Source organism: Ochotona curzoniae, unplaced genomic scaffold (genome assembly GCF_017591425.1).
Source record: "Ochotona curzoniae isolate NIBS_2020 unplaced genomic scaffold, NIBS_Ocur_1.0 scaffold_2683, whole genome shotgun sequence".
NCBI classification, from domain to species: domain Eukaryota; kingdom Metazoa; phylum Chordata; class Mammalia; order Lagomorpha; family Ochotonidae; genus Ochotona; species Ochotona curzoniae.
This window is the reverse complement of record NW_024467100.1, coordinates 1,491,754-1,514,548: the sequence shown is the minus strand read 5'-3', so window position 1 is coordinate 1,514,548 and position 22,795 is coordinate 1,491,754. Positions and strand designations below refer to the sequence as shown.

The following is a 22,795-nucleotide window of genomic DNA, read 5'->3' as shown; positions in this document are numbered from 1 at the left end:
ATGGGTGTGTGATACGGACGAGTGGCAGCAATTGTCATTTCTGACCCGTTTATCCCCTGTATTTCCACCCCACCCACCACAGCAGTCCTACTGTTTGCTCCAGCCCTCCTACAGGATGCTGACATGTGTTCCTTTGACCCTCCGTGATCTCACTGTAAGGCTGTGTCGTGGTGGGCAGGTGCCCTTAGGAGTCTCCCTCCGGGCTGCTTTCTTCAGAGGTTGCCAGTGCAGTGCTTAGCAGGCAGCCTGTGTAAGGACCCTCTTGTGATGAAGCCCTGGGCCGTGTCAAGCTTTCCAGCAGTGGGACAGACACGATGGGAGCTCACCAGTTTCCCAGAGTGTCAACATCTGCCACCTTAAGCATATGGTTAGCCACAGAACACTTAATCAGAAGTCACTCATTTTTCTCTTTTCCTGGTAAAATATTTGTCAGAAACACTGAGTTCCCAGGAAGCTTAGTCAGTCTCTTAGCAGAGCCAGCAGAGCTTTCCTGGGATGGCACTGGCTTTGAATTGGGTTTAAATGTGTTGGCACCGCATACCTGTTTGTGGGACCACTGTGGGTCTTGGGAAACTTTTTTTTCCAAATGTATGAGTCTGGGCCAAGTTATTGAATCTGCTGCTCAGTGACTTGGTTGTTGTGTAAGAGAGGGATTACACATGGTTAAACATGTTATCTGCAAATACTGTCATTTTTACACAAGGCTGTCAAGCATTCTTTTAAACTGGAAAGGCAGATTTTCATACAAACAAACACAGAGAGAAATATCTTCTGTATGCTGGTTCATTCCCCAAGTGTCGGCAGAGCTGAGCTAATCTGAAGATAGGAGCCAGGAGACTCCTGCGGGTCTCCCACGCAGGTGCAGGATCCTAAGGCTTTCGGCCATCCTCCACTGCTTTCCCAGGCCACAAGCAGGGAACTGGTGGAAAGTGAAGCAGCTGGGATATGAACTAGTGCCCAGGCACGTGCAAGGCAAGGATTTAGCCACTGGGCTGTTGTGCTGGGCCTTGTCTAGTATTTTGATCCCAATGCCCAATGGAAACTGAGGGACAGCTGGGTGGGTAAAGTCCCGAGGCATCTTCTGGCATGTAGCAGGTCACGTATTGCTGACCATACACATTAGGCATTTTATGACTCCAGAAGTGAAATTCTAAGATGTTTTTTTTTTCTAGAATTTAATGAGCTAGGCCATTTACTGCAAAGCCCTGGGAACCTGTCTGTATTGGTGACTGCTGAGTGGCCAGAATGTTCTCTGAGATGTAACCTCCCTGCGCTCAGTGTCTACCTGCCCTGGACCCCCATGGTAGTCTCAGCATGTGGACCCAGCAGCTCCTCTGGGGGAAGGGTCTCATCTCCTGTGTGTGGTTCTTGGGGTTCCCCTCAGGGCTCCCTCTTGTGTGGTCTGTGGCACAGGCAGGAGCTGGAAGCAGAGAGGACGAAGTTGAGGTCTGTTCTGACTCCCTCTGGATTAACACAGGCTGGCAGGGAGCAGAGCGGGTCCAGGGGATCTGCAGACCCCGGTCCAGACCAATGCTCTCCCACGCACCTCCTAGTATTTAGGTGGAAATGGCCAGGGTCCTGGGCTCCTGGTGTTCTGTGATGATGAAAGGGCTCTTTGGGGCCAGGATAAGAGGATTTTCTTAGCTGTCAGGGGGACGTTTACAGCAGATGCCTTACCCTAAGATGGGCGGGGCAGATCTGTAGGTGTTGACATCAGTGTTAGAGTTCCTGCTGCCCCAAGTCAGCAAAACCCTCAAAAACCAGGAGTCAGGTGTCAGTGTTGTGGCATAGCTTGTAACGCTCCTGTTTGTGATGTCAGCATCACATAGGGGCACCGGTCTATTTTCCAGCTGTCCATTTCCAATCCAGCTCCACCCACATGGGGGGACCTGAACAAAGCTCCTGGCTTTGACTGTTGAGCTCACTTTGGAAATGAACCAGCAGGTGGACGATCTCTCTCCTTTGATTTTCAAATGAATAGACAAAGTCAGCGGTTACACAAGATAATTTTCCTCACTGTCTGCTGAGTTGCTGTCAAAAAATACCTCATGTTGAGCAATTTGTGAAAAACAAACAATTACTTCCCACGCTCTGGAGGCTGGTAGGTTCAAGATCAAGGTACACACAGGTTTGATGTCTGGTGAGGGCTGCGTTAGTTTCCCCCGGGGAAGACAGTGAGGAAACCATCCTCTCGAGCCCTTTTATAAGGGCCCAGGATTAGGACACAGAGCTTATATCTTAATCACCTCCTACACGCCCTGCCTCTTGCTACCCCAGGGGTTAAATTTCAACATGAACTTTAAGGGGCACATTCAGACCTTTGCCCTCACTCTTAGCCTTCTCTCAGCTCTGTGATCATTTCCATCTTGGGCCTCCTGTATTTAGCTACTCTGTGTCCCTTAGGTAGCTGAGCTCCTGCTCTCAAGCTTTCATTCCAGCCGACAGGAAGGAGGGCTCAAAGAGGGAACAGCTGTTTCTTTGAGGCGATTCCTGGAAGTTGCCCCTAACACTTGTACTTCATCTAAACCATATCTTAGTGTGGTCACAGGGAGTTGTGAAGGAGACTGGGAAATAGGGTCATGACCCTGGGGGAAAGGCGGGTTGTGTGTGTTAGGTGCATAACCAGTTGTGTCTGTTGAGTATGTCATGCATGTTGGGGTGGAGGCCTGGGGAGAGTAACCCAAGTTGAGGCTGATCATTAACAGGGATCCAGGCCAGTGCTGCCTTTGAAGTTCCAGATCTGAGGTCATATTGTTAGCAGTTACTCAGATGAGCCCCAGCCCCATCCCCGTCCCCAGACCCTGGGAGCAAAATGTTGAGTCACTGCTGTGCTTGTCTTCTAGGAGCTCCAGGGTTATTGGGCGGACTTGCAGCTGCGGATGTGTGTGGGTGTGTGTGTGTGTGTGTGTGGGGGGGGGGTAGCTGGCAGGGCCTGCTCTGCAGGGTCAGAGGTTGGAGGCTGAACAGGATGCCCAGTCTCAGGCAGCCTTGAGCTGCCTCCCAGGAAACCCCACCCTGTTGCTGCCGCAGTCCGGCGGTCAGTAGGTTTGAACTTTGTTCTCAGCTCACCCAGAGCAAATGACTGGTGCTTTGGTTTTCCCGCGACTTCAAATTAGAGCCTCTGCAGCACGTGGGGAGCACCCCTGCTCCTCAGAGGAGTGACATGACGTCTGGAGGCCCTTCTGGCCGCTTGGCAATGGACACAGCCTAAGTTAGTGGTGCACTTCTTACTTCGCGAAGGAGCCAGTGCTGTCGAGTGTCACAGGACACAGTCCCAGGGCCAGGGAGCCGTGGGGGCTCTTTCTGCCAAGGAGGATTACCGTCGGCCTTCTTGGCCTATTCCCTGCAGGGGCGCCAAGTGTTGCCAAGGGGCAAGTGTTCGCTGCAAGTCAGTGGCCCATTGCTGAGTGGGAGGAAGTGATTGGTGGGTCTGGGCTCCCTGTGCTGGGTGCTTTGCTGTGTTTTCTGCCCTCTCTCATTCTAGAACAGTTTACTCAGAGTGACCCTTGACTTGAACATTGCCAGCCCAGCAATGGACTGGGGTGTCCCTTGGACACCCCAACTGCAGCCAGGTTCTGAGCATTTCAGTGCTGGGGGATGTGGACGGGCAGCGTGACTAAGAAGCCTGGACAGATCAGTCTGTCTTACTCATTCAGCAGTATCAAAATGGGGTGGGAGGGTCTGAAGCATTACAGCCTGGAAGACACATACCAGAAATAGCACAGCAAGAAAGGGCCCTATCAGAAGCCACCTGCTGTGAAGGCTTGACCCTGGCAGCTGCAGGGGGTTGCTCATCAGCTGTGGACCACTCCTGGGGCTTCCTGAGTGGGCAGGCAGTCTCAGAAAGGAGTTTGTTGTTCAGAACATCTGGTGCCCTGTGACTCTGAACAGCTGGGCTGTTTGGAACTTCATCAACGTTTCTGGAGTATTTTTTTTTTTACCCCTGGGAGGGGGTTGGAGTTTGATTTCTTTTGATGTGTACATCACTTGCCTGCTGCTACTAACAGGAAATGCTGTGGTGCAATGGGATAAAAGTTTACCGTTTCTAACACCTGCCCAGAGCACTGCCCGCCCCCCCCCCCAGTAGACTTACAGAGCATGTGCGGGAGAACTCCAAAGCAAAGCAAAAATTGCAATTCTGGCATAGCGAAAAGAGCTGTGCATTTTGAGTGAGATGCTGATAGTTTGGAATTCAGCCCTTGTGGCTATGAGCAAGTCATTTAACTTGATGAGTTCTCTTTATCTTTCACCTCATCAGAAAATAAACAATGATATCTTGTAAGGAGTTTAATGAAATAATGCCTTCAGAGTGTTATACCAGTAAAGAAATTGCAAATCACTGTCACGGATCCTTCTATGTGGTTTTCTCTTTCTGCTTTTAAAAGCGTTCCTGGACATCTGTTGACCTGATTTTAGCTTTGCATTTAGACAGCAGCCAGTAGTCTTAGCAGGGGCATCCCTCTGCTAAGTGGTATAGGCAGACTATATGCTGGGTACTCTGTACCAGATAGGGAGGTCTTGTGTGAAGGTAACCTGAGCCAGGTTCCAGTGGGCAGTGGCCAGCTTGCCTGCAAGGTGGAATCTGGCACTGGACGGTGAGGGCGCTGACTCCGCTTGGCACATCCTGTAACCTCTCTTTCAGTGTTCACCACACACCTACAGTTGATGCGGTAATCATTTCTGTTGGTTAGGTTGTAACAGTGTAACAATAGGAAGCTCCCATTATTTAACCATGTTGACACATACACACAGCAGCACTGTTAAGTGTATTTGCACAGTTGGACAGCCAATCTCCAGAATGTTCTTTTTATGCAAATTGAAACTGTATTCACTCAGTAATGCGTATTTCCTCCTTCCCCTATTTCCTGGCAGCCTCCATCCAACTTTCTAAGAATGACTACTGATGCACTAGTTAAGTGGAATCCTCCCAGGATTGTCTTATTGCTCCTATAATTAAGTCTCAGTCCACCTGCAATAATTACTCCACCTCTAGTTTTTCCCTTTCTGTAGGCTCATCATTGTCTGCCTTTTCAAACTTTGGCATGGACGAATTATTCTTTTTCTTAAAGGAACAAGGTGACATCTTGAAACTTTATTTTATTCTTATGAAGAGGGGGCAAAATAGAAAAAAAAAAAAGGAAACCTAAAGGAGCTCTAAAGAAGTGGGAATTAGACAACAAAGAGAATATTCACTCATGGCAGAATGGAACCCACAAAGATCTTTGCTCAGAGAACACTACTTTCAGCCCCTATTTACCTGCTCATCCAAGTGTGGCAGTTCTCTTTTTTAAAATTATTAAATATTTTTATTTCTGAAGGTTTTTACATAGTTGATTAGGGTGATTAGCGTCAAGGGCTACAGGAAGGTGAGCAAAATCGCCACTTCCACATTCTGTTTTCTTTTCCTCCCTATATCTGGAGGAAGAGGGGGGATGAGGAGAGAAGTCACGCCCAGCCTTCCAGATGCCTCTGCCCCTGGGATGGAGGGCAGCCACCTGACACCGCCCAGGGTCCCCAAGGGTCTTGCTCATGAGGTTTCAGTAGTTCAGTAGTTTGGAATTACTGCCAATCTTGCCACTCCAAGCATGATGAAATCTCTCTAGAATCCAACGGTTGACATAGTCCACCTTAGAGTCTCTGTTTGCCCAGTAATTCACTGCCAACTTGGCTGGGGTAGTTGATTGATTTGTTCTGTCCTCTTTTGTGGTACTAGGTGTCCTCTGCAGACTCCAATGTACTGTCATATCCTCCATGTGCACCTGGATATGCTGTGCACTGCTCCATTGAAGCCACTGAGGAGGCCCAGCTCTGACTCATGTGTTCCACAGCTTGAACCTGCAATTCTCTCTGTGGTTGGGGTTCTGAGTCCAGCAATTCAGTTGGGGGGATCCCCATAGAAAGTGAGGTGGTCCTAGGCCTGATTCTTGTGTGTGCTTGCCAATACAGGGTCCAGCACAATCCATTGCCCCAAATCTGCTTATGCACATGCTGGTGGTTGCAATTGTTGGGTCAGTTCTGTCTCCAGCCCTATCTTCTATACAAACCAATGGGTGTTTGAACCTAGCCCAATCCTGCCCACCACATACTTGGCTTTCATGACACTAGTGGGGGCGACCCACAATAACCCCCACCAGGCCCGCGCCCTACCCTGGTTCATGTGCTTGCCAGTATGTACAGCAGATTGGTCCAGTCTTTCTCACATCCCATTCAACTCTCATACATGTCAATGGTCATTGAAGCCTAGTTCAATCTGACTAACCCCACTATCCAGCCCACACATATGCCGGCAGTGCCGCTCTCTGTCTAGCCATGCCTGCTCCAGTCCTGGTAGGTGTGACAGCATAGCCCAGCATGATCTGTACCCCAATCTGGTTTCTGCACTTGCTGGTGAGCTAAGGTTTGCTTGGCCCTGCCTGGTCCGCCCTTCTCCAAAACCAACCCACACATTAGTCAACAGTTGGAGCTACCTTACCTAGCTTGCCTGACTCCTAGGCCAGGACCATGTGCTCATCAGTGGGAGCTATGACTCTGTAGGAGAGCTTCCCAAGTTCCTCTACCCTGCCCATTCCCAGACCCAGATCTCATGCGTGCCAGTGGGTGCTAGGCCCTTGCCCAGTATAGTCTGCTCCTCCATCTTTGCCTTGTATTAGCTGGTGATTATTGTGGCCTGGCCCACCCTACCCCCTGTTTTAGGATGCACATGCAGGTGCTGCAGCCTGGACATGCCCAGGTTATATTCTCTGTCCTTGTACCCATGAGTTGTTGATAGGTTGCACGATCACACCTAGCTCAGCCCATCACCTCCCCAGCTTTTGAGCTAACCAGCAGGATTTCCACAGGGTTTGGCCCACACATCCCTCACAGAATCTACCCTCAGACATGGTTCTTGTGCGTGCTAGTTAATGTTATGGCCCTGTCTGATGTGTACCATCCCCTGTTCCGGCATTCAGTCAGGTACTGGGATTTAGTTCTGCTAGACAGGCCCCTAGTCCTAGCTTTAGTGTGTACTGGTATGTGGTAGTCAGCAATGTTCTATGCTAACAAGCCCAACTCCAGATTCCCATGTATGCTGGTGCATGAGTCTGACCCATACAGATCCTCCAAGCTCTCCCCTCCAAACCACCAGGTCTCAGTCCTCTTGCTTAACTGCAAGTACAGTGACCCTGTTGGTGAGTGTCCCTCAGGATTCATTCCTCACCTACCCCTTTTCCTTGGATGTCCCTAGGCAGTAATTCCAGACCCCAAAGACCCCAGAGCTTGCTGCCAGGTGGCCAGCAGGCGAAGCCTGGCTCCATTGGCGCTTTGGTCATCTACCAGCCCAGGATTCTCCCAATGCTTGGCAGTGGGGCAGGAAGCTAGGATCCTTAGCAGGAAGTCTGGCTCAGCATGGGTTCTTCCAGCTGCAGCTACGTGACTGGGAAATTCAGACACACGCACCTCTGAGCAGACTTGACTGTGCCGTGGCAGTGCCTTAGTGTTTTTCAAAATTCCATTTGTAACTTGATCTATGAGTAAAGAAATGGCTTAAATTACAGATGACTTTAGAGGCAAATTTATTTTACTTGTTCACTTGATATGATGCTTGTTGGTGTTACAGCTTTTTTTCTGGGTTGTGATTTCTTACACTCTACTGCAGGAGTGAGGACCACGTGGTTGTAGGGCTCCTCTTCCGTAATAGAGGGCACAGTACCTGCGATTTCTGCAGGGGGGCTGGAATGGTGCACTTGCTGTGGGGCCAGCCAGCTACTAGGTAGTTGGCTACATTGCTAGTAATTGGCGGTGGTATGACTGTTGGCAAAGCTGAGTGATGTGACTTTAGTATATACTTTTCCAGAAGTGATGAGGTTGCCGCGCATATGAACAGTATTTCTTGAGTTTTCAGTATAAGTGGGAAAATACTATGATTCAAATATACAAAATAGATTACATGTTTAGAAGTTCTGCTAGTAAAGGTTAGAGACTTTACTCTCCTAGAGCCTTAGGATATAAGAAACATACATCAAGAGTCAGGGACTGAAGTTGGGAGCCTGGAACTCAGCTGCTTGCATGGCCACCACAGCCTCCCAGGATCTGCAGCAGCAGCAATATGGACGTGATCTGGTGCCAGCCACTGTGATGTGGGATGCAAGTGTCTTAGCTGGCTTCCTAACCACCAAGACAAATGCCATTCCATATTTTCATTTTGAATTAGGTGGTATGCAAGCTTTGCCTTGTTCCCAGAGAAAATCTGTAGTCTAGAGAGTAGCTTTTAAGTGCTTTTCCAAGTTAACACGCAGAAGTATGTCAGGCAAAGAAATGATGTTCAAAAAAGTGATAATGAACATTTCCCAAAGATCCTGGGTGGGTGTGTGCAGCTCGTACCTCAAAGCATGTTGTAGAAACAGCTTCTGGCGGGTTGGCTAGGACAACAGGAATGGCTGGTGTCCTTATGTTCAGACCCTTCAAATGATTTTAGACTTAAAATATCTTCATGTCTGTCTGGTTAAAATCATTTGGCAAAATAAGTTCGATTGTAAGGCATCTAAAATTGAGCCCAAGAAAGCCAAATACATCCATTTTTTTTTTTAAGATTTATTTTTATTATTTTCTTATTGGAAAGGCGGATATACAGAGAGGAGAGACAGACAGGAAGATCTTCCGTCAGATGATTCACTCCCCAAGTGAGCACAATGGGCCGATACTATGCCGATCCAAAGCCAGGAGCCTCTTCCGGGTCTCCCATGCGGGTGCAGGGTCCCAAAGCTTTGGGCCGTCCTCGACTGCTCTCCCGGGCCACAGGCAGGGAGCTGGAAGGGAAGCGGGGCTGCTGGGATTAGAACCGGCGCCCATATGGGATCCCGGGTGTGCAAGGCGAGGACCTTTAACCACTTGCGCCACCGCGCCGGGCCCCATCCATTTTTTTTTATAATAAAATCCTCATAGTTAATACCATGGAGACTGAAGTTACAACTTCTAGAATTTAAATCTCAGCATATTTTGTAGTATCAAATTTAAGTGAGTTACTTAAAACCTTTGTTTTGAATTATTTTTATACTTTTTTTTCTTTTATAAAGGATATGTGTCATTGGAGAGAAAAATGTAGATGTCTCAAGGGACTTTAAAACTCATGGAAATTTTGGAAAGCCGTATAATTCATCCATACATTCTTCCTTCCTTACAAGGGACAGAGTGTGGAGAGACAGCAAGATCTCCTATCTGTTGATTCACTTCTCAATCACGTTTTCCAGAGCTGGGCCAAGCCGAAACCAGGAGCCTGGAATTCCAGATAGGTCCTCCTAGTTGCGCCATTATCAGCAGCCTTCCAGACACATTAACAAGTAGGTCGGACTCAAACTGGCTATCCAGTATGGGGCGCACTTATTGCAAGCAATAAGTAGTTCAGTTTACTGAACCCCAATGGCTACCCCAGTGTATGGATTTAAAGTCTTTTAAAATTTATTTTTATTGTTTCAATTGGAAAGGCAGACTCACAGAGAGAAGGAGAGAGAAAATTCTTCTGTCTGCCAGTTCACTCCCCAAATGGCTGCAATGATAGAGCTGAACTGAGTTGAGCTGAAGCCAGGAGTTAGGAGCTTCTTCCAGGTCTCCCATGCAGATCCAGGATTCCATCCTCCACTGTTTCCCAGGCCATAAGCAGGGATCTGGTTCAGAAGTGGAGCAGCCGGGATATGAACCAGCTGTGGAATGCTGGTGCCTGCAGACAGAGGACTAGCCAATTGAGCTCTCACAGTGGTCCTTCTGGAACAGGCCTCCCTGCTCTTGGTTAGCAGGTGTTGTAGACATTGATGCTGTATGCGTCACTCTGAAGATGAAATAAACTACAGCCAAGAAACCAACAGAAATGGGGGCTAAAGCCTTGATTTTGGTCTCACCCTAACTGAACTCTGTGACTTTTGATTCGTTCTTGTGTCCCATGGGTAGTGCAGCTGCCTCTTGACTCCCGGGACCTTCTGCCCACTTGGTGCTGTCTTTCCTCTCCATCTATACTGGGGAGCAGGCAAGCAGAGTCATGCAAATCACGCAGTGTCATCTTGTATTGGTGACTTTGGGGAGGGCTCTTAGGGAAGAGGAGGTGCTGCCTACTGCTCTCTGTCACTGCAGGTGCCTGACAGGAGTGGCTTGTGCTAAGGAACAGGCTCTCGGGGTCCTCACCCTGCCATGTCTCCCCACCGTCTGTCCTTCCTGAGCCTCGTAACTCACCATCCTTCAATTAGCCCTCCTGAACATGCGTTAGCTCAGTGGCCCCACTCCCCACAGCCCTGCTTCTTACTCCTCGGTGCTTTCTTCTTTCCACACAGTCCTCCGTCTGTGCCAAGATCGTGCAGCTCCTGGGTCAGAACGAAGTGGACTATCGCCAGAAGCAGGTGGTCATCCTAAGCCAGGACAGCTTCTATCGTGTCCTCACGTCCGAGCAGAAGGCCAAGGCCCTCAAGGGCCAGTTCAACTTTGATCACCCGGGTGAGTGTGTGTGTGTGTGTGTGTGTGTTTGTGGACAGACATGGACGTGGTAGGCTGGGGGAAGGGGGAATCTTTTAGTCCTGTTCATGAGGAAGTCGCTTTGCTTTTCTGGAGCCATCTCAATGTATATAATAAGACATCATAACTAACTCTGAGGATCATGGAGGGACTTGTAGGAGAGGAGTTTTGAAATGCTCTGTGTGGTCCTTAGCTCCTGTCTGACCGAGTCTGCATCTAAGCCAGACCCTACATGGAGTACACACACCCTTGTCTGGGTGCTCGCTCTGACTGTGATGCATGCACGCACTGTGTGGGTTCAGCCCACTGGAGGGCAAACAGGCAGAGAGCTAGCCATCTTGGGGGTCTCCCCAGCAGCTTGAATCAATACTCCTTTTCGCTGGTTTGGGTTTTTCTCTTAGTGGTTTAGCATGGTACCTGAAGAACGTACCCGCCAGCTTTGATTCTGCTTTCCAGGCTGCTGGATGCCTGTCCCGGGACAGCAGCTGAAGCTCCAGGCAGGAGAGAGCTGCCTGAGGCCAGGGTCGGGATGGCATAGGGGAAGAGCTTGGCTTCTCTGGGGGTGCGGCAGGGGGTTTATAGGTGGGTGGAGATGCCAGGCCAGGGTCGTAGGAGAGAGCAATTTAAAGCTGAGGACTCTCTGTAACAGCATGTTTTCCTCCAGATGCCTTTGACAATGAACTCATCTTCAAGACGCTCAAAGAAATCACAGAAGGAAAAACGGTCCAGATTCCCGTGTACGACTTTGTCTCCCATTCCCGGTAGGTAAGCGGTTCAGGAGCAGGGATTGCTACCACTTGCAGCCCGGAATGTTCCTAGCCTGTGCTGTACCCGTTTCCCCGTCCTATGTATTAGCCTTCTACCCTGGCTCTGCGCAAAGCCCCCACTGCAGTGAGTTTCAGAGCGGTGGCTGCACTGCAGGTGGCACGCTGGGCGAGTATATCCAGGCCCTTCCTGGAACTGCCCAGCCATCCTGTTTTGTTAACTCTAAAGGAAAGGATCATGACTGGGGCTTGAGTGAAGGACCACATGTTTATTCTGTTGACATCCCTGAGTTGCTGTTTCTGGAATGTGCAAGGAGCTGGGACAGAAGAGGGCCAGGAAGATGAATAAAGAAAACTGTTCTTTCTGCTCCCCAACTCTCTTGGGCATGGACCCAGTTGGTAAGGTCCATGAGCTTAAGGGCATTGCATGCTGCTGTCAGAATTCATTGTTGCCTCCAGGAGGCTCCTTGGTCCTGTCATGCCACCCCTTCTCCAGTGGACCTCGTGTTCCTGTGCCCCACCTTAGTGTCTGCCTTGGAGGCACTGATAAGGACAGCTGCCCCGAGGGGTTCTGACCCGTGACTTTGACACTGGCCTGTGGTACAGTCAGATCAGACACAACTAAGGCCTTTACCTCCGCACAGATGCTCTCTCTGTCATGTCTCCTCTTGGTCAAAGCCTTGAGGACTTGATCCAGGTGTCTCTTCTTTTCCTCCCTCCTTCAATTGGCCTTAGGACTTGTGGGGAAGAGAATTGAGCTTCTGCATTTAAATGGTCACATTATGAGGCTCCCTAAATCTAGACACGAGGGCTTTTCTGCAGAGGAACGCTGGCCATGTCTGCTTTGTGGCCAGAGCTCAGGAGAAGCTGGGAAGCCTTTTCTTTCTTGACACTTAGAGGCCATGGAGGGCTCTCTAAGGCCTCTGGCCCCAGCTGGCGCTCACGTGCCCTCTGCCTGCAGGAAGGAGGAGACGGTTACTGTCTACCCTGCCGACGTGGTGCTCTTTGAAGGGATCCTGGCCTTCTACTCCCAGGAGGTCCGAGACCTGTTCCAGATGAAGCTGTTCGTGGACACAGATGCCGACACCCGGCTCTCCCGCAGAGGTGCGTTCTCCAGGCTGCAGGTTGCTGCGGGGTTTGGGGTGGGAGAGCCTGTGGTGGGCCCTGAACCTGAAACGCATGCGTGTGCCTTCCCTGAGGTTGCCTTGTGGCCCAGCCCAGCCCAGCCCAGCCCAGCCCCAGGATATCCTCGTGCCCAAACTTTGATGACATTTGAGAAGGGATTAGTCACTTAACTGTTTTTGTTAAGGCCTGTGAGGTCACTGAGATAAAATAAGAACTTGACATTCTGGTTTTGCTGGGAAAAAAGTTTGGCATAATGCTTCAGTGCCTTGTGATTCCTCCTCCCCCCCCCCCCGCCCCCCCGCCCCTGCTATAAAGGCTTCAAAATCAGAATGCCTTGATTTGGGGAACTAGCTGTAGTTGTGGGGACAGGAGCCCACTGTGCTTGCAGTGCCCGGTAGCTCGTCCTCCCAGCCTAGTTCCCTAGGCCTGCCTATGGAAGGGCTTTTATCTTCCTGAGAGCTTGGAGGAGGCTTTGCCAGCTAGCAGCCCTGATCCTTCTGTAGGCATTTGTGAGTTGCGCACCTGTGCCCTGCTGAGCCTATGCCTGGGGCCCAAAGGTGCAAGCACTCGGGCTGGGGAGCCGGCCTGTGAATTCAGTAGGATCTACTTCTTCCAGAAGAGATCCAGAGGCTTCGCGGTGGGAGTGGGTGGGGGACGTGGACGCAGGGCAAGGGGGTGTGGACAGAAGTGGCTGGGGTATGCAGAAGGCTGTTTGGGGGGAAGAGCTGTGAAGTGGGTCAGGGCCGGGCTGTGGCAGGGTAGAGCTTCCCCAGGGTTTTGAGTGGGCTAATGGAGTGACCACTGCCCTGTGTTGGACTATTATTGTGGCAGAGGAGACATGAGTGAAGACAGACTCGAATCCAGGTGACCATTTCTCGGGCTGTGAGACATGTCTGCAGTGGTCTGTGTCCGTACTGTCCTCACAGAGGCTCCTCTGGGAGCTGGCAGAGCAGACAGGAACCCGTCCTGGAGGTTGCCCTCCCTGTGGTCATGAATGAATCGGGGTGGGAACAGGCCGTGGCTGCGAGCTGAGTGCTGTGAAGGCCTGTGACTTAGTCTCAGAGGGTCTGTGACATCTCTGGCTTGGGTTTCTTTGTGGGGAACCCGAGGGGCGCAGGCCTTTCGGGGACTGGGTTGGTGGGGAAGGCTCTAGACGAGTAAAAGTTGTGTGTTCATCTTTGAATAAAGGAAGCCCCAGCCCAGCAACCCCCGAAGTCTGGCTTGTCCCTTCCCCCCTCCCCCAGCGGGTTCATCTCCAGGTTGGTGTGCTCAGTGTCCCCATTCATTGCCAAGTTCAGAGAGGGAGCAAGATGCATCAGAAACTACATTTCGCAGTCCAGGGAGCTAGGCTGAGGTCCCACTTCCTAGAAATATGACCCTGGGCAAGTGCTGTGTTAGCCTCTTTGTGTCTCACTTCCTTGCCGGGCCATCTCCAGCGTAGATAAGCTGCCAGGTGGAATGGGCAGTGTTTGCGTGGCAGATAAGGAATCTGCTTCCGGCTGAAGCCACCCGTGTCTGCTGATTTGCCACTGGGACTTGTCAGGGCCTGGGGAGCTGTGCCAGCGCTTGCTTGGCCAGCAGGAGAGCCCAGGGAATTAGAACCACGTCAGGAGTAGTGGAAAGTCAGTGAGTCATGTTCTGTACATACGCAGAACATTCTCGTCCCCGTTTCTCACCTGGGAACCATAGGAACATCTGGGGGTAATCCCCAGGGTGATGGGACTCTCCCGGGGTGGGGGGTTCTGAGGGTCGGGTCTGGCAGTCACTGCCTTCCCTAGCGGTGTCTGGTCACCTCCCCCCGCCCGACGAGACGCACTGTTTACACAGATCCCTTCTCTCTCCATGTAGGACAGGAAGCATGACTGGCATGTGCTTGCGGCGGGTTGCAGGATGAGGGAACAGGGTGGGTTCGTCAGGAGCAGCTGTTGAACTTGAGAGCATTCTTGGAGACATGAGTTGCTCCAGGATTTCAGCCATCTGTCACCCTCCTGGGCGTGGGACCGTCGCAGGAGAGGGGTCTGCTCTTGAGCAGTGGGCCTTTGAGGGGTCCCTCCTTGCACTGTGAGGGATTTAGCAGTGCCTGCCTCTGCCTCCCACCTCACTTGCTCTTCACCCTGCCCTGCCTTTGGCTGTGCGAATGGACTGGGGCTCGGGAGTGCTTAGCACCACTGATGACTGCCCCGCTCTGTATCATTCTTTGTGCCCAGGTCACATAGAATTAAGACTGCAGCGGCCTGGGCGATATTCGGTCTGTTCGTTTACTGGGGGGCGCACTTTTGCCACTGAGGAATCTTCCCCTGTGTTTTGAGTTCTTCTGAAGTTGTCCTTGGGCCTGGGCTGACCAGAAGGGGCCCTGCTGTGTTCGGAAGGGCTGAAGCCAAAGGCTGGGCGAGGGATGCCGTTGCCCCTGTAGCTGCCTGCTCTTGTCTCCCTTCTCAGAAAGGGCCTGTGCTGGTGCAGCAAGCGTACTGGTTTCTGAGTAAGGACGGGGGAGCTGCTTTGTGCCCTCTGCTTACCATGTTCTTGTTCAGGCTCTGCCCTGGGCTTGGCTACTCTTTACTGGCTGTGTCTGAGGGGCAGTACATTCCAGTCCAGAGAACTGCCTGGTGCCGTGTTGTCCTTGGCTCAAGAAGGGGTCCCAGGAGGCCCAGAGTGGTTACTGTCTCAAGTTTTGGGGGGCAGAAATGGGCAGTGACCTTTGCTTTTTGTGTGTTCCCTCTGGTGGGACCCATTTTCTGTGTCCTTATCCTAAGGGGAATCTTCCCCTCTTCCTTATTTCTTTTTCCTGCTGTCATGGTGTCTGTGTCCCCTCCCGGGCCACAGCACCACCCGGCCTGCTGCTCTGTAGGACTTGGGGTTCAGTCTGCTGCCTGGGCAGCTGAGCCTGTCCTGCCTGCCTGCCCGAGATCACGGCTGCTGTGCTGCCACTCTGGGGTGTCACAGAGCCAGGGCTCTGCAGAGGGAAGTGTCCTCATAGGAACATGTGGGCCAGGAGCACTTGCTGTGTCCCGCTCCCCGTGTGGAAGAGTGTTGCCCCCTCCCTGTGTCCCTGCATAGCAAGCTCCTGTTTTTGTCCCCATGTTACAACTAAGGAAATTGAGATTCAGAGAGGATAACTTGCCCGGGATCACAGAGGAGGAGTTAACTGAGGTCAGAATTCACATCAGTGCCGCCCACAGCACGGAGGACCAGAAGCAGGGTTTGGGCTGTACGGTAGAGTTCCCATTGGTTACCTCTTCCCCTGCTCCTGCAGGGCCACCTGATTCTAACCAGTGACATAACAGAAGAAGCCACCAGGTCCGCCAGACACAGGGAAGCCAGCAGCTGACACTGAGGCCGTGTCAGGGTGAGGGGAAGGGAGAAGTTCGTGTGAAAGAGTAGGTGCGTGCCCAGAGAATGGCAAAGATCCCCACAAGTGCCAGATCCTTCAGAAGTTGTGCGACAAAAGCACGTCCTGTAAAACAAACTTGGCATTGGGCTATTTGCAGGGACGTGTGTGCTGCCCGTGTGCGTGTGTGCGTGTGTGCGTGTGTGCGCTCTGACCCTAACCCTGATACCCTTCTGATCTGGCTTCCTTTTTTCCTGACCTTTCTTTGGAAGCATGTGAAGAACTGGAGACTGCACTCTGTGTATTTTGGCCATGTTGTAGTCTTTAGTTACGTGCGCCAGAGCTTGCAGGACTTCTGGGTGCAGGCCACGTGGCAGCTCCTTCTGCCTCCCTGCTGCCCGAGTATTCCCAGCCAATCCCTGTGTGACAGTGCAGCAGAAAGCCATTCCCCGGCCAGGCGGGGCTGGGCAGGTCGGGCAGGCAGTCGGAAGTCCTGGCACATTAGGGACTAACCGAGCGTTTTATTGCCAGGACGCTTGACGAGCTGCCTTGAAAGACTGTGGTGGCTCTCTGGAATGTGGACTCCCCGGCACTTTTCTAGCCTGATGATCTTGTAAACTTACGTCAGCACTCTCCTTCCCCATCCCTGAGTGCGCGTGTGGGCATGCGCACGTGCGGTATTGGAGACCGCTGCTTTCCAGAAAATTCACAGCTGTTCCTGGGTGTTTGCTGATGTGGAACTGATTGTTACACTGGAGTCTGATAGCCAAGGGATGGTTGCGAATGAGCCGAGGGGCCGTTGCCAATGGCTGTGGGTCTGGTAACTTTTGCAGGTGGTGGTGAAAGACTTGGTGGATGACGGCGGCCGAGAGAGGCCATTTTCATTGAGGGCACCTCCGTACCTATCAGCTCCTAGGGGGAAACCGAGGCTGTAAGAGCCTAATGTGTCGTGGCACCATCAGGATTCACCACTTGTTCTGTTTGTTTATTTCTGCCCTCCATTAAGAAAAAAAAATAAAACGGGTGAAAAGCCCCTGAGTAAATCTGTCCAGGAAGATGGTTCACCCAGCCCCAACTCATAGTTTCCTAGTGTACAATATTCTCTTCTTCACAATGTGGCTTTTCCTGCCTGCAAACCTGTGTGCGCAAGGATGGTGGGCCTGGCTACTGCGACGGGCCACCCCGCCTCCCTTCCCCGCTATTGCGAGGACTGTGGGTGGGATCCGGGCTTAGCAGGTCAGCAGACTTCCAAACACAGGCAAGTGCGGGGGACAGCAGGAACCCCCACCACCTGTCTGGCCTGCACTGCTTCCTGTTGTCCCCCCACCTTTTTTTTTTTTAAACCTTCCTCCTCCTCTTTATTGTGAAATCACATTTTTATTGGAGTCAAATTCAATTAGAGACAAGAAGGCTGTTGATCCTGGCCAGGCAACACTTTGTTTCAGAACTATCAAGGACCCTCGGAGCGCGCCTCCTGTTGGGGATCGGGGATGGGTGGGAGGTAGGATGGGGCTTTTCCCTTTGTTACTCCCCTAACCCCAGATACAGGGCAAAATGATTATATTAGTGTGGAAACAATGATATTACCCACTTTCACCCTGTAGCCTTGACCCTTGGTACCCTAATAAACTAAGATTATTTAAAAAAAAAAAAACAGAAAACATTTTGTCACAGCAGAATCTGACTCCAGTAAAACAAGAAGCATGGAACTCTTTGTTTGTGTAGCTGCTGCTGCTGCTGCTGAGCTGCCCTGTGTCAGGTCGCTCGGGACGCCAGCTCATCCCGAGCACTCGCGAGGGGCGGGCGTGCTGGCTCCTGCGCCGCGTTCTTGACCGCCGTCTCTCCTTGTCTTGCAGTATTAAGGGACATCAGTGAGCGAGGGCGGGACCTGGAGCAGATCCTCTCTCAGTACATTACATTCGTCAAGCCCGCCTTCGAAGAGTTCTGCTTACCAGTGAGTGTTTCTTGTTTCGTTGGCACTGAGTATGGGTTCTAGACCTGAACCAAGCACGGGGAGGCCTTTTCATGGCCCTGCACAGAGCACTGATGCGGGGAGCCACAGGTGCGCTCTTTGGCACTTGTCTTTGACCCCAGAGAGGTCATGCAGGACACAAGCTTCCTTACCGAAGCCCTGACACAGACTTCACAGGTCTTCCTTGTAGTCCTACCCACGGCGGTGGCTGAGAATCCTCTAGGAAGGTCGCTTTCAGAGAAAGAAGTGGGGAAGGAGGGCTGAGCCCCTCAGCTTTTAGTGAAACGGTGCTCTCGGCTTGGGAGACAGCATCCACTTCCTAGGGAAGGGACAGAAAGGTTCAGGTTCAGGTGCAGGGAAGCCCGCTGGAGATCAAAGCATGTGGTGTAGCAAGGTTGTAAGAGAGGAGGGCAAGCAGATGGCCTGGTTTCAGAAGCGAGGCCTACACCCCAGTCATTGTGTCTTCTGCAGCTTGGCCATACCACGATTAGATCCCTCAATTAAGTTAAACTCCAAAGAGGATTTGAGGGCAGGGCGGGCGAGTTTGGGACTTGTTCTTGGATAAGGTCCTCTGAGGAGCCTGTCTTTGGGAAGGCCTTGGGAACAGGTTCAGAGTTAAGCCGGGTGTGGGGAATTTTTCTTAACAAACAACAGTCTTAACAATTAACTTTTTTCTTTTTCCTCTCTTGGAAAAAAATGTATTCCCAACCTGCCTTTGTTTCTTTACGTCAATCTTGTATTTCAGATCAGATACAGGTAAATTTTGAGTTTGCTGAGAAACCTTCAGGCCCCCATTCATTGCCCTGGAGACAGTTGGGTTACAAGATTAGGTTTCTGGAAGGAGGCCAGAGAGTGCCAAGGAGCTGGGAGATCCCTTCCTGCCTTCTGTCATCCATTTCTCTCCCAAGGACGTGCCTGCTCTAACTTGATAACACAACGTGAGTTTATTACTAGATGGTGAATAGAATTAACTGCCAACTTCCTGCCATCTGACTTAGTTATAGTGGAGTTCAAAGTTCTAGACAGACACTTTGTGGGTGATTTCCGCTGATGACTTTGTTCAGGCTAGATGTGGGCCTGTTGCAACAGCTTCGGCATGATGGAGGCACAGGGAGAGGCCTGTGCACCTAATTTTTGTTTGTGTTGCATTGTATCTAGGCAATGCTTTTGTAGTCTTTTGCTAGACTGAGGTCGTATGTTAGGACATGGGAACTTTTAAAATGGTCCACAAAAATCTAAGATCACTCACTAAAAATGAAAGGAATATGACTAATGGTGCACTTTATTAAAAAAAAAAAAACCTTACATGGTATAATAATAGGCCGTGGCACTTGCCATGGGTGTGGACAGCTTTTCTGTGCCTGGGGGTCAGTGGTACACCGTCTCATCCTGAGCATGAAGGTCCGAGGTGAACTGCTCCGCTTTCACATTTGGACTTTTCTAATTCAAGTTTTTCTCAGTGGCGACAAAACAAGCTTGCACTTCAAAGACCAAATGTCCTTTGTGCAGGCGGAGACAGACATTGCTAACAAGAACTTAAGCAAAAGCAGGTTTATTGTCATTGAGAGTAGATGAATATATATTTTTGAATTAGCCACCCAATTGATTCACTTCCTTTGTTGGTACAGAAAAGCCCTCATTCCTTGTTCTTTATCCCTTTTCCCTCGCTTCTTCTCCCATTGCTTTCCAGTTAAATAAGGTCCCTTTTGGGTTTGCTGAAGTCTCTAGATGCCTCCACCATGAAATGGCACACACTACCCTATTGGAAGCCTCTTGCCTTGCCCTCTGGGGTTGGTAGCAGGAAGACTGGCACTTTCCCATGATTCCTTGGAGGAGGAGTTCAGGCCAGTTTAACCTCTGGATTTTCCCTTTAATATCCTATGCTTTTCTCCACAGACGAAGAAATATGCCGATGTGATTATTCCTAGAGGTGCAGATAATCTCGGTGAGTGAGTCCGGGTGGGGTGCCATCCTTTGGTATGAAATCTCTGCCTGTTGTTAGTCCTGCTTTGGAGCCAGTGTGGGCACCACAGCAGGTCCCTTCAGTGGTGTCTGAATCCTGGGCAGGATGGCACCATTGTGTTAGTTGCCGACTGTGTGTTCCTGTGGGCAAGGACAGGCATGATCCCTTGCTTCACGCTGCAGGGCCGTCGACCACCTGCTGCCTTCGCCTTCTAACGATATTGGGAGCTTTGCATCTGAGGCTGTTGCAAAAGCAGCTTTCCTCCTTAATCTCATTTAGGATGATTTGCAGTCATTCTCATCCACAGCCGCAGTGCAGTCATGGTGCAGAAAACCTTCCATTGACACATTCTCTCAACCTTGACATGTACCTCAAGTCTTCCGGTTTTCCTGACACATCTTTGGGGTGTGTGCCCATTAGTCATTAGACTGGTCCTGAATATGGGCGCATCCTTTGCTTCCTCACAAATGAGATCAGTTTATGTGATCAGGAGGAGTGCTGTGTCACATCAGAAAAGACTGGATGTGTCTTCCATTTCTGGGAGATGTTAGCATTGATTGCTTGGTTGAGAAGTTGAATTTATCTTTGAGGACGACAGAGAGGAGGGATGGGGGGTGTGGGGGGTGTCTTCCAGGAGATTGCTTATCATAGTGGAAGGATCTCCTGACCAGTGGTGTCAGAGCCACAGCCAGGCCTTGGGCCTGCGAAATGTTGGTGGACTGTTTGCTCCAGCGCTGGCTCTCGATCCTCTGCTGGTGAGAAGCCCATTCATTAAGGGCTGATGAATGCCAGGTATTGTCCCCCTTGCTCCTTCGCACTCTGCTGCGAGAGGGAGGTCGTTCCCCGGCCAGAGGTTCTGGGAAGTGAAATGGCTTGGCCCTTACGTGGCAGGCAACTTCCTTGGAAGTCTTGTCCCTGCTTCTTGGCGTGTGTCACAGACCCAGATAGCAGCCACAGCCCTGCACTTGCTCTCACGCCTCCCTCCCCCATCCCTAACGCTGCTGGTCTCTGCCCCACAGTGGCCATCAACCTCATCGTCCAACACATCCAGGACATCCTCAACGGAGGACTCTCCAAACGGCAGACCAACGGCTGTCTGAATGGCTACACTCCTTCACGCAAGAGGCAGGCGTCAGAGTCCAGCAGCCGGCCGCACTGACCCCTGCCTCCTTCAGAACCCAGCGCCTCTCTCCAGGAGACAGAGGAGGGGTCAGGAGGCACTGTTCATCTGTACATACCGTTTCCTATGACATTACTATATTTAAGAAAACACCATGGAGAGGAAATGCCTTTGATTTTTTTTTTTTTCTTTTTCTTTTTGTACTCTGGAACGGCGAAACAAAAACAGAACTTGACCCTGAGCTTAAATGACAAACTGTGCCAACTACTACTGGTGATGCCTAATTATGACTCCAACATGTAACCAGTTATAAATACATACATATATATATATATATATATATAAAAGGATCTATTTTTGTGTAAATGTACAAATACTGTAAAGCTGTTTGCCGTAAGTATTTTGCAGGAGGGCCTGTAATGAGAGTTTGGGGTCTGGAGTTGGAATTCCTCCAAGGGGAAACGGCCTCATGTATTCTAGGTGGGGCAGAGTCCGGCACCTGCAGGGTGTGTGCAAGGAGGAGGGTGGCTAGCCCCGGGTTCCTGGAAATGATCCGGAATGGGGTTCAAAGCCCTTGACCTGTTCCCTTCCCATCAGAGGCCTCCCCCTCCCCCACTCCTCGCCGTGGAGCTGGATATGTGGGTTTGAGAGACTCCTGTCTTTTATTTTAGTTTAGTTTATTTTGGTTTAAATTAGTTAAGATCAACTCAAAAAGTCAAACTCAGGGAAGAAGCCCATTGAGAACAGCCAGAGCCTGCTTTGCCACCTGCCTCTGGCTGCCGGGATGGCCCCAGCGCCCCCTCCTCGCTGCCTCTCTTGCTGGGTCACCTTGTGAGTGCAGTGGGGTAGCAGCACCTTGCCTCCCGTGGTGTCTGGGCCAGTGCTGGCTCCTTCCGGGAAACAGCTGGTCAGAGCCCAGACTTTTTTTTTTTCCCAGAGAGCAGAAATGTGTGGCAGCCTCTTGGCAGCCTGTGTTTTGGTGAAGGACTTGTGGTCCCAGGTTGGCAAGACCGTGCGGCCAGTGTGGGGGTGGTTGTTCGTGTACTCTGTGTCCGTGAGGGGGAACAGGCAGGCACCTTGGCCACCAGGAAGCTCACCAGTGACCCCGACTCTGGGTGATTTTGGGTTTGATGGCATCCCGGCAGCTGTGGGGCCAGTGGGGCCTGAGTGGATTGAAGAGGGAAGGTTTTGAGTTACAGACACCTCTTAAGTTGACAGCTGGGTTGAGAGAAGGTTCAAGTGCTGATTCTTCACCTTACATGTATGGAGTGGAGCATGTGACCACAGAGTCCCAGGCCTCAGTAGCCCCGGCGCTTCTTTTTTTTGCTTGGTTTGCTCAGTGCCTGGGAGGCCAGGCCTTCAATGTCTGCGGTGTGTGGGATATTCGTTTGCTGGTGATCTGGGCCATGCCCTTGGTGATGGATGGGCCTGTGCCACCTGCCCTCGCCTGATACCTTGGAAAGTTATTGTCAGAGCCGTTCAGGTAAACTCAACTCCATTGACTCTCAACACCAGATCTCCCCTTGGACTCAGGGCCGTCTGAGACCGGCTAAGTGCTGTTTTTCGGGACTTAAAATTTAGACTCCATATCCTTTGGGCTATGTAAAAGGAAAATTCACACATAGCACGCCATGACAGAGTTTGGCCACCTCTGAGACCTCAGGAGACCATGTCACCAGCCCTGAGGGTAGCTCCTGGTGCTGCCTTTGGTGGGACTGGGCTGGGAAGGCTGCCCAGGTGCCTCCCGGAAGGGCTCAGGCGCGTCCCTCTTGGGCCTTGTGGTTTGACTGCTTCCTGCACGGTTCCGGGATGCAGGGTAGATGGCAGGCCTGGGTTAGAAGCTTGAGGACCCAAGGGCTAGCGGCCTGGAAGGGGGCTCGTTTGTGCTAGGGGATGCCTCGGCCATTCAGTGGGGTAGCACGCTCAACTTTACTTGAAGAAGCTCCCAGGTGCCAAACCATTTAGTGCCTTGGCTATCTATCCCACTGCCTTGGAAGAGGAATTCTCATCTCTGAGCCCTAACTACCTTAGCTGCTGCTTCGTTTGC

General features: G+C 51.2%; 1 protein-coding gene across 1 annotated transcript in view; it reads left to right on the top strand.

Annotated features, from left to right (window-relative positions):
• UCK2 (uridine-cytidine kinase 2) overlaps positions 1 to 21,082 on the top strand; it is a 70,988-nt gene extending 49,906 nt beyond the window's left edge. The window contains exons 2-7 of the mRNA XM_041003184.1: positions 10,299 to 10,458; positions 11,141 to 11,237; positions 12,202 to 12,344; positions 17,550 to 17,647; positions 19,562 to 19,610; positions 20,648 to 21,082. Coding sequence (XP_040859118.1) covers positions 10,299 to 10,458; positions 11,141 to 11,237; positions 12,202 to 12,344; positions 17,550 to 17,647; positions 19,562 to 19,610; positions 20,648 to 20,787 — 687 coding nt within the window. The 3' untranslated portion in view covers positions 20,788 to 21,082. The remainder of the gene's footprint in view (positions 1 to 10,298; positions 10,459 to 11,140; positions 11,238 to 12,201; positions 12,345 to 17,549; positions 17,648 to 19,561; positions 19,611 to 20,647) is intronic.
• The last annotated feature ends 1,713 nt before the right edge of the window (positions 21,083 to 22,795 follow it).